The sequence below is a fragment of the Anguilla anguilla genome, chromosome 14 (assembly GCF_013347855.1).
Source record: "Anguilla anguilla isolate fAngAng1 chromosome 14, fAngAng1.pri, whole genome shotgun sequence".
Taxonomy (NCBI): domain Eukaryota; kingdom Metazoa; phylum Chordata; class Actinopteri; order Anguilliformes; family Anguillidae; genus Anguilla; species Anguilla anguilla.
In genome coordinates, this window is record NC_049214.1 from 28,222,751 (window position 1) to 28,233,788 (window position 11,038).

General features: G+C 43.4%; 2 protein-coding genes across 5 annotated transcripts in view; one reads left to right on the forward strand and one right to left on the reverse strand.

Moving 5' to 3' along the window:
- Positions 1–775: 775 nt before the first annotated feature.
- Positions 776–6,091, reverse strand: orai1b (ORAI calcium release-activated calcium modulator 1b). Its single transcript, XM_035391013.1, has 2 exons — positions 5,732–6,091; positions 776–2,992 (listed from the first exon to the last, which is right to left on the reverse strand). The coding sequence occupies exons 1-2, from the start codon at positions 5,843–5,845 to the stop codon at positions 2,435–2,437; spliced, it is 672 nt and encodes a 223-aa protein (XP_035246904.1). The 5' UTR covers positions 5,846–6,091; the 3' UTR covers positions 776–2,434.
- A 661-nt stretch (positions 6,092–6,752) lies between these two features.
- Positions 6,753–11,038, forward strand: part of LOC118212759 (lysine-specific demethylase 2B) — a 24,444-nt gene continuing 20,158 nt past the window's right edge. For 3 of the 4 annotated variants that reach the window (XM_035391010.1, XM_035391011.1, XM_035391012.1), the window contains exons 1-4: positions 7,164–7,196; positions 8,000–8,144; positions 8,527–8,605; positions 8,761–8,807. In XM_035391010.1, the coding sequence (XP_035246901.1) occupies positions 7,164–7,196; positions 8,000–8,144; positions 8,527–8,605; positions 8,761–8,807 (304 nt within the window). Of the gene's footprint in view, positions 7,197–7,999; positions 8,145–8,526; positions 8,606–8,760; positions 8,808–11,038 lie in introns of all 4 variants that reach the window. The other variant, XM_035391008.1, reaches the window with a different exon arrangement.

Sequence of the window (11,038 nt, forward strand, 5' to 3'; positions counted from 1 at the left end):
TGGGCTGCCAGGTGGACCGTCCATCTTATCCGCTTGCCATGAGTGCACTGAAGCTCCCCAGAAATTTGGCACCGAGTCCTGACCGAGGGCTGACAGTGTCTGTGAGCCCGCCTGGCGACCTGTAAAACGCCCAAAACACACAGAAACCGCCCTGGTTTATTTTTCGGTAAGACCAAACAGCACGCGTTTCTGATCGGCTTACAGACACTGTGTGGCCGAGTTGAGCTAAATGTGTCCTAGGTGAATTTTTACTGGCTACATTTAAAAAAAAAAAAAACTTTTACTTTACTGGCTCTCTTATTCTGTGGAGTTTAAATTTAACCTCACAGTGAGGGATGAGGGAATAACACCTCCATTAAAACAGTTTTGAAAAAAATACATAAGACAAAAACTCACACAAGGTTTCTGGAAAATTTTGATAATCCATATGGTGCCCCGATTCACCCATTTAATAACCTGAAAGAGGTCAAATACAACATACATAGCCCACACTCCCCATAGAATCCTTCTTTAACAAACAAAACCATGGAATAAATGGTCATGTGGGAGCTATCTTATAGAAATACTATGATGATAAATGATAAATGTCTACTTTTACTATCCAAATTAACGCTTAGACAACAACTGAACCCCCACTCCCCCCCCCACCCCCTTACATCCTCACGTGCACACACACACACACACACACACACACACACACTCTTTCTTCCCTTCAGATTTAGCCCATTCTGGACTCATCCTGGCATGCAGATGAAGCACGAAGATCAAACAGAAGAATTACCATTCACTGTCCTGAATGGATTCAAAGCATGTTTATATTTTTTCAAAATTTAAAATATTTAAATAGACTAGACTGATAGAAGTGCTGTTCATTTTCCAGGTGCAAACTAGCAGGCAAAATCTTCAAAAAAAGGGGGAAAAAATAAGTGCAGACACAAACTCAAACAAACACTAAAAAACTGTACAAAAGATACAGTACAACTATACACCACTCGACATTAAATACATTTAAAACAGTTCATACATGTACATTTGGCAAAACAAAATCAAAAATTTACCAAACAAGCTGATTACATTCAATCACCGGGACACACATTCTGGAAGGTATCAAAATGAAAGGCGTAAAAACAAATCCATCCTATGAAGATTCTAACCAGTCAGGGGCCTGATTATGCTCAACTAACTATCCAATCAGCTGTGTACAGACACCATCGTGCAGCCATCTTTGAAGGGAGACTTGCTGAGATTATTGACAACAGAGTGACTAACACCATGTTGTGTGGAGCTACAATGAGTGGTCAATCCTTGGCAACAAACTTAAGGTACCAATCAAAACGTTTTGCTCTACGAATCCACAATTACTTCAAATCAGTGATTTAGGAGTCTCATACCTCTGCCTCTAAATCACTCTCCCATCACTAGCTCATGTAACGCCACGTAATTTGGCACACACATCATTAAGGCACAGTTTCAAAGTACCTTTCTGGGACATAACTGATCAAAGTGGTTAATCCACAGCTGATAACATTTTGTGTACAGACACAAAATGTTTTACTGTGGACAAATCTAAGAGAGATCTGGTGTTGGTGACTACGGCTGATAAGCTAATTGAGCCGGAGGTAACTCGTGGAAACAAATTCCTGCACACACACCGGTCCTCCACAAAATGGAAGTGGCTTAGTGTGTTAACCCAGGAGTCTGAAATGAAATTCCCAGGGGGCCGCAGTGTCAGTGGGCTTTTGTAGTTTCCTTTCAGTCAGCTGCCAATTAAGGCGATTAAGGCATGTGGATATTCTAGCCAATCAATGACTTCTAATTAATCACTGGTGCCAGGGTCATACCAAAAAGCCAGCAGACACCGCGGCCCTCTGGGAACTGGAGTTAGACATTTGAGTGCGTGCCTGAAACCAAAAAGTCAACATCCAAAAGACCAAGATCTTTTAACAGCAGTTGAATGACAGAGAAAGAAATTTGAAATTTTAGATTTTTTTTTCTCTTTTTTGTAAAAACTTGGCACATAAATTCTTCTTTATGGCTAAAGTTCATGATTGAAAATTCTTCATTCAATGAATTGTAAAAATGTATGGCACTTCCACTGACAAACCTGTTATATCTTTAAAAAAATACACATACTTTGTGTATTTAAAATCTCTCTTGTAAGCAGCAGAAAAAATATTTTAGAAATTTTAACTTTTTTCAATTTTAACATCCTTACAGTCTGCACATGCACGGCAGATCAACACACTGAGTAGTCAAGTCTTAATAACTGTGACTACAGACAGAATGTCCATTTCAGGCAAGAAGAAGCATGTGCCTTATTAGGGAAATGGGCGGAGGGAGAGAGGGCGGGGCTTCGTTAGGGGAATCGGGCAGAGGGAGAGAGGGCGGGGCTTCGTCAGGGGAATCGGGCAGAGGGAGAGAGGGCGGGGCTTCGTCAGGGGTATTGGGCGGCGGGGGACAGGTTGGCGGCCTCTCCTCGTTGGTCCAGCTCGTTCTGCAGCCTGGTCAGGTTCGACAGCTCCTCCAGCTCCTGGAACTGCCGGTCGGTCTTGTGGCTGACGAGCGAGCGGTAGAAGTGGACGGCGAAGACGATGAAGACCAGGCCGAAGGGCACCATGATGGAGGTGGAGGTGATGGCGGCAGCCACGCCCTCCGAGATGGTGCCGTTCTTCTGCCCCGACTGCGGCTTGATGGGCAGGAACTTGACCCAGCAGAGCAGCACCACCTCGGCCAGAAAAAGCAGTGTGCCGATGACGGTGGAGAAGGCCCAGGCCAGCTCGATGTGGTGGTGCATGCGCTCGTGGGGGGACTCGCGCACCGAGTTGAGGTTGTGCACGTTGCTGACGGCCTCGATGTTGGGCAGGATGCAGGTGCTCACCATCAGGGCGAAGAGGTGCACGGCCACCAGCACCGTGGTGCAGGCGCTGAAGGCTATCAGCAGCCCCGGGGGGTAGTCGTGGTTACGCTCCAGCTGGACCTCCACCATGGCCACCTGCAGAGCGGCACAGAGCACACGCGCTTTACGGCAGGGCCGAACGCTCGACGGCAGACGCACGCGCTTTACGGCAGACGCACACGGTTTACTGCAGAGCCGCCATTTCAGCAGGGCGCACTGCTTCATGGGAGGGTCCGAAGGCTCTACCTTTAAGCCACGTCATTCAGAGAACAGTGTGCTTTACTGCAGAAGTAACAGCAAAACCATATTTACTGCAGTGCCACACGCTTTATGGCAAGGCCAACACTTTACAACAGCGGTACCTGCAAAACAATACACAGTACATGCTCTGCAATAGGACTAAAGGCTTTACAGCAGAGCCACGTGCTTCTCAACCAAACCACATCCTTTATGAGCAAGCCACCACAGAAATGATGCACAAAGATATTACAGGTACTTCCGTAGGCCAACCAGAGGTTTACTTCAGTATTGTTAACATTGCAAGCACCATTTCCTTTCAGTTAAAGCCGAAACATTCCAAATTGTACACCTCGTCATAAGCTACCATGGCCCCGCCACTTCCTGTTACTAATCAAAGTCTTCTGTCGTTAAGGAAAACAGGACAAGGAATAAAATGTCAGGGCTGACTATGATCAGTCTATAGCAGGGCTGCCCAAACCTGTTCCTGGAGATTTATCGTCCTGTAGGTCTTCAGTTTAACCCTCAAACTATTGCCAAAAATTCACAAGAGATGGGAAGGGGGTTCCTCAGGGACTGTGGTTACCCAGGGCCCAGAGTTTTGTGCACACCCTGAAGCAGAGAGACATGCTTCATAGCAAAAGCCACCAACTAAACACACATAACGATTAATCGCAGAGGCATGCTTTATTTGCAAAAAATGTATGGCAGAGCCACCATTAAAACCACGCACTTGTAACACACAATATGGCAGAATCATACACTTTAACCGCATGCTTTTACATCAGGGCCACAAACTGCAAAACGATGTAGACACAGCACACTTTACAGCAGAACCATGCGCTTTATGGCAGACAGAGCCACATGCTTTATGGCAGGAAACGAGGCCCAAAGACCAGGACACAAGTGCCCTTTACACAGTATCTAGGCCTGCACTTTACCCTGATGACTGCACCTTAGTAAATCAGCCTCCATTCAGCTACCGTATGGCTGCCAAGGATGACAGAACCAGTGAGAAAGGTGTTGCCATGGCAGCAATTACACCACAGGCAACTGCTGAATTTGGACATTTCCTACTGTGTTGTGGACAAAACCCATCCAGTGGTTAGAATGAATTTACCCCTGGGCTCAGTGAGCAAACCCTACAAAGCTTTTATTAATGTTGACTGGGGAGTTCTGCAGAATGTGCAGCAGCAAACTGTGGTATGTAGTTCACAAAATCGCTGAATTCACAAGATAAAGCTGTAGAGACTACTTTAAAATCAGGGTTACAGACACCTGTCTCTGTTGGCGGTAGACCCACGATACGGCTCAGACACACACGCGCCACAATCTTCTCTCTGGGTCTGTAAACGGACCGGATATCACAATCTCCAACTCCAACAGTCACTCCAACTGAGTTATATTCTATGGGACGAACCAGTAGTTCAGACCACAGGAAGTAGCAGTTTCTCTTGAGAACTCAATCCACAAAACAGCACTCTTTCTTATTTAAAATATTGCAGTGGTTAACATGGTGTCATAATAAACACTTCTTGAGAAGGAAGGCAACTAGTCCAAATCCTGCTTTATGTCTAAATAGGTCAAGAACTACACCCAGTTTTAAAAAAATCGACCCCCCTACCCCACGTGCATCAACTGCGAAACGCATCACCACCATCCTGCAGTGCAATGTTCACGCGCAAACGCACACAAGAGGCCGAAAAACTGCGATTATTTTCCAGCCATACGCCGGTATTTAATTAAACACCGTTAAATGATCTCTCAGTTCACCGTAATACGGTGGTAAGATGTGATGCCAGCTGCAGCCAGACGGTGACTAAAATCAGACTCCAATTGACTCGCAGAGCACTACCGATAATGCCGTAAAAGAACTGATCAATGCAACTGTAGTTGTGTGATGCAGAGCTCAGATTTTTTTTAAAAAATAGAGCCGCACACTGTGATTAACTTAACTCTTTCATTTCAGGATGCAAATTTTTTTTTTTTAAATGCAAAGGCGGCAAAATATATAGTTAGCAAACGATAGACAATATGATAGTGTAGCCATAATATTCGTGGTTAATTTAAATTCCGAGTTATACGGGGTTGTGGAGCCCCGGTCATGACATAATACTGCAGTATAAGAAATTTCATAAAAGATAAGGGTAGCGTACATACGTTTAATTCGTTGTTGGAGCAGAGAACTAACAGCTGCATTGTTTAAATGTTACATTCTAAAAGTAAATATTTATCCAACGAAATGTGGCCCCTGATTTCAAGCTAGCTACTGTCAAAACGGCGCTCGGTTGACAGGTGTCTCCTGACTTCAAAGTGATTCACGAGTAGAAGGCATGGCAGGTAAATCGTGGTTTTTGGATGATTAGCAAACTAAGGAAAACATCATTCGCGCTACTTTTAACAGAACATCAAAAGAAAACAACTGGCTGCGTTTAAACACTGGATTCCCGGAGCAATGGGTTAGTCTACACAATAAATGAACCCTCCAACTGTAAACTTTTTGACTAGAGCACTGTCCCCTCCCAATCAAAATGAGTGCGACTAAGAATATATAAATAAATGTGGCGAGCTAATTTAGTACAAGCGCATCGGACCTACCATTGCGAAACCCGAGAGAAGAGCTGACGTCCGACTGGAAGCCTTTAGCTTCGCTCGGCTTAAGTACAGCTTCCTCCAGGAGAGAGCCTGAAGCGAATGCTCGTTCAGGCTCATCGCAGCTTCACTCTCCGCTATTCCCGCCCGAACCGCGTCCCCTGCGCACCGTTCTCTCTCTGCAAGAACACCCGACGACAGCAATTCATCAGACTGCGCGCAGTTTAAGCTGGTGCGATATGTGTGAGAATGCCGGACCCAGGTAACTTTTCAACACCCAACTACTACAATTACAGATCCCCTACAGCTATCAAACCACTTTCTCAGGAAACTGCACCCCGAGTTACCCAGAAGTCTATGCGGCAGAGCGCTGTGTTACACTCCGCCTTCAGCTGTCACAGGCGGTAGGGATGGTTGGTCCTGTTCAGTTCCCACCGCTCTTCAAATTCTAAATTACAGTAACAGATACGCGTTACCTGCACTATCATCCTATTGGTGAACAATGAGCACACGCATATAATACAGCCAATTTCTCTGTTTTAACAATGGGGACGTTTTTACAAAAAATATTTTGGTTATTATTATTTTTACCGTCGAGGCAGTGGTCATACACGATACTCATTATGGTTATCTGGCTGTGTACAGACTGGCCATGGCCCTATGCAAAGTACGATTGTATAGCGTTTCCTGTAACAAATTGACAATCTGGTAAACCGATAGTGGGAACAGATGGTGGATAAACACATCGGAACAAAGCAGAATGCAGCGAAGCAGAAGTATTTAGCCTATGACCATTAATTACAAAAAAAAAAAAAAAAAGCTAAAGCCACAATAAATGTCACACTGTCGCAAACGAACAGTTATTCTTATTTACTAATAGGTTTAAGTCGTCTTGGTAGGAAGATCGAGCAACCTTAATTGAACTAAGTATTGCAACAGAATCAAATGAAAAGACAATGGATTGCACAATTCCCACATTAAAATGGTCTAATATCCGGCTAGCTGTTGACTCGCTTGTAAATGAGCGAACGGATGAAGTTAACACTTTCATTTATCTCTCGCTACCTAACACACGCACGCACACACAACAGCTGCAGCGCGTGCGTGCAAGATGTTGCAGACTCGTGACCGTGGAAGAAGAAAAAGAATCAGTCAGCGTTATTTTAGGATTGTTTTATTGGACCAAGGCGTCTAAATACATTTATTCACGCCGGAAAATACGAGGAACGTGGCGACGAAGCATTAAACTTCTGAATAAAGATGACGCATGACGTTTTCTAACAATGTTTTGATTCTTTCGGGCGTGACGTCAGCCACCACTACACAAAAATGGTTCCTACTTAGTTTTGATTCGGAAAGCAAAGTGATTTATAACTTTAAGTGTGGCATTTTCGGGAAAATGAAGGGCTAAACGGGTAAACTGGCGACAGCTCCAAACATGGAGGCGTGTGCAGAACCTGGACGCAGACTGGTGTGTAGCCTTACCCTATTCTTTTATAGCTAGCCTTGGAGAGGGACGTGAAGTCCAAGAAATCTGTATTGTTTGACGAATTTACGATATTCGGAACGCAGTATTTGTTTCAAAATTATTCACGCTGCAACAGGAAACCATACTTTGTTGCTTAACGTTATAGCCTTCTCATTTGAATTGTGCAGGGTTTAATAAAATCAATATTATACACGATTACAAAGGACCCGACGGTGTAGATACACATATTGTTTTTAACATTTGGCTATTTCCTGCATTGGTCACTGTTCGGGGACTTTTGGTATTTGGGGGATAAATATGATTATATAAGCGTTTTGCTTACCTTATGTGAGCGTCGGGGTGTACATGTACATTTAAAATAACTGCAATTGTAATTACTACAAGGCCTACAAGTTTAATATATATATATATATATATATATATATATATATATATATATATATATATATATATATATATAGACACAGAAATACACGCTCACACGCGCGCGTAGTGTATTGTCACCTCTGCTGCAGCACGTGGAAACGGGACACATTATGTTGTTGTTTTGGACCGCGCGGAGCATGTGAAAACGTGCAGGTGCACAGCCTGTGCATTGTCTTATACAATTTTCAGTTTCAGTTAAATTGATCCAGTTACTGTCAGGAAAGCAAGCCGTCATCTAAAAGTAACGCTGTAGCGTAACTAAGGACCCATACACATTGAATAATCAAGAGCTACAACTTGGACTGTTATGGCATGGATTCTCCTGTGACACACATTTTGTCTTTGATTTGCATAAACAGCGCTCCGTCTGTAGGAGAATGTATGACGAAAATGATGATTTGTCGGACGTGGAGGAAATTGCCAATGTCAGAGGGTTTAACCTAGAAGAAAAGCTTGTAAGCAAATCCTACAATTCTAACTACGCCAAGTACATGGACGGAAAAGGTAAATATGACCCCCTGTTTCGATGACTGGAATAGAACCATAACCACGGTCTCACACTTTTAAGCACCCGTTTGTGTTTAGCCAGTCAAGTTTGTCTTTTCGCGCCGCAGGCGCTCACGGGTTCAGGGGATCAACGTGGCTGGCGTGCGCAATTGATCGTTGTGAATGTTCAAAGTTGCCAAATTTTGAATGTAGGAGTTGTGGCACTGTGATATCCCCCTTGTATTTTGAGCTGAGAAATATCAACACGAATTTGCAACGTTTGACTGCGAGATCGTTTAGGTTTGACCATGAACTGTTTGAATTCACAAAGTTATAGGAATTAGAAATGAAAAGTGATGTCACGATTACTCCGCGAGTGACTGTAACTTGTATTTTGCAGATTTCACATATGAATACGTGCAGAAAGAAGCGCTTAGAAGTCCCCTCGTCTTTAAAGTCAAAGATGGATTGGGAATCAGGTGAGACTTCTAGTTGTATAGTAGGCCTACCACGTATATACCGGGTGTAGTTGTTAATATCTTTGTCTGGATGTCCAGCTCAACGATTCAAATGTTGAAAACATGAGCACACCTTTATGTGTTTTTGACCGAGCTCCTTAATTGTTTTAATGTAGAATGCCTGATCCGGATTTTACTGTCAGCGAAATTAAGGGACTGGTCGGTAAGTGCATTCACAACCATTTTCAATGCTGTATAATGTATCTGAAACTTTGTTAGTGTCATGAATCTTCAGTTTAATATTGCATACATTTTCATTGTCTGTCTCACTCTTTGATGAGTTAACCATGATTTTTAAAAAAAGCATGCATCTACATGTAGTCATCTCATTTTTATTAATGACTTTATCAATGATCTGCAATGTGGCTTCAGTGTAATGTAGCCTCAGTGGTCTGTAAAGAAGCCTCAGTGTAATGTAGCCTCAGTATCTGTAATGAGGCTTCTTGGTAATGAAGTGAAATTTTGTGAAAGAAAATGGCAAATGACGTGTGCACACAGATCTTCAGGCATGCCTGATATTCTAACAGCTAAACTGGTGTGAGCAGGAGGGCATGTGTGCCTGTGTGTGTGTGTGCGTGTGGACAAGCGGCAGCATAGACAGGAAGTTGTATTGGAGTAATAGTAGGAGCAGCAGGTAGTGTCCAGTGTGACTGAAAGTGGAGAACAGGGAGCACACATCTGTCATGAAAATCACATAGGGAAAAACATGCAGCCTTACAGTTATGCTTCAGCCAAATTTGCATTAAACCACACAGCGTATCTGTAAGGGGTCCTCACAACCATAGTTCAGTTAGACCGTCAGACAGCATGATTTGAATAAATGCACACCTTATGTGGACAACCCTGGTCCTGGAGCACAACAAAACTTACTTGTTTTTGATGTTACTCCACACTTAAATGATAAATTGAAGCAGCGCATTACATTGCACAGGTAACCATGCCTGGTTTGGTGGTTCTAAATTGTTTACTAATTTTAAGGCGAAAACAGAAAACTGCTGCTCTCCAGGACTGTGGCTGGAGACAGTAGACTAACAGTCATTATCCTTCTTCTGGCTAAGAGCATATTGAACAGTCTGTGAGTGTGAGTCTCACTCTGCTTGCTGGTGTAGTTAAGCCCGCTTAGGGTTGGAATTTGGAGCACACGACCCTCAGGTGTATCTGTCTGTGCAGGTGCAATTCAGGTTGACACGTTGCTCAGTGGCACTGCCAGGGCTTGGAACCTGTAACCTCTGTCAATGTTATACAGTATAAGAGCGTTATACCATATAACGTTGTCTCCCCGGCCTCTGTGTTGTGTTAGAATGTGTGCCCCCTCCCACCCGTACATGGGATAAGAAAAACAATTCATTAAAGAAAATGCATATGTGGAAAAAGCCTATATATAGACATGTACACATATTGGATACATATATACATATACATAAAAAAAAGAATAAATAAACTCATTGATAAAAAATAGATAAATGGCTTGAATGAACTAGCGGATGTATAAGTAAAAACCCATTTCAGTAATAGGTGCTTGATTGAGGCAATTGCCCCCTTTCCACATTTGCATATGGTGGAGGTTTTATGGTTAAATCTGTCCAATGACTGTTCCAGAAACACAATATCCGAGACTTATCCATGGCCAGCAATGAGTGATAGATAGATTAGGGCTAAATGGCGGGATCCAGCGTTGTTCAGTTATTTTCTTTGCGGCTGCCATAGCCGCCGACCACATCTCACGTTCCCTCTCTAAATTTGGAATCGTCGGCAAGGAGCGGACGAGAAAGATGAAGAGGAAATTATTTACCAAAAAAGGAAATCTTTTCCACTACATTAGCCCAGAATGTCTTTGACATCTGGGCATTCCCATAATACATGCAATAATGTGCCAGGTACCTTTCCTTGAGAGCAAAAGGTGCAATATGGATGTGGTGCTTAGACCCGCGATGTCTCTTTCATGAGGTCATATATATTATATGGCAGATATTGTAATGAATGAACTAATAGTTTGAAATGGCAAAAAACATTTCCCGAACAAACTCCCAGTTTTCCATTTCTGCTCCCTGTACCAATATCTTTTCCATAAAGTTTAGGTCCAGAAAACAGCGTAGAGGTGTGTGTGTAATGAGGTAATTATATATAAACGAGACCATTCCCTTAGCTGGAGCATTTAAAATCTGGGTAACAGCTGGGGAAACCGCTGCGTTTGGGAGCATTGTGCTAGGCTGTGTTACTGCTGTGTTACTGCTGGGTTTGGAGCTCTTCACTGTGCTGTGTTAGAACTGTGTCTTGGGCTGTACTGGCCTGTGTGGGTGTACAGTGCAGGCCTCTGGTTAATTGTGTTACAGCATAGTCAGGGCAGATGCCGTTTGGGATGTGGGCGCCTACTCGTATTAGTGGGGAGTGGTG

Coding starts and splice junctions, on each gene's coding strand:
- orai1b (XM_035391013.1), bottom strand. CDS start 5,845: ATGAGCCTGAACGAGCATTCGCTTCAGGCTCTCTCCTGGAGGAAGCTG. Junction 2,993..5,731: donor TTCTCTCGGGTTTCGCAATG/GTAGGTCCGATG, acceptor GCCGCTCTGCAG/GTGGCCATGGTGGAGGTCCA.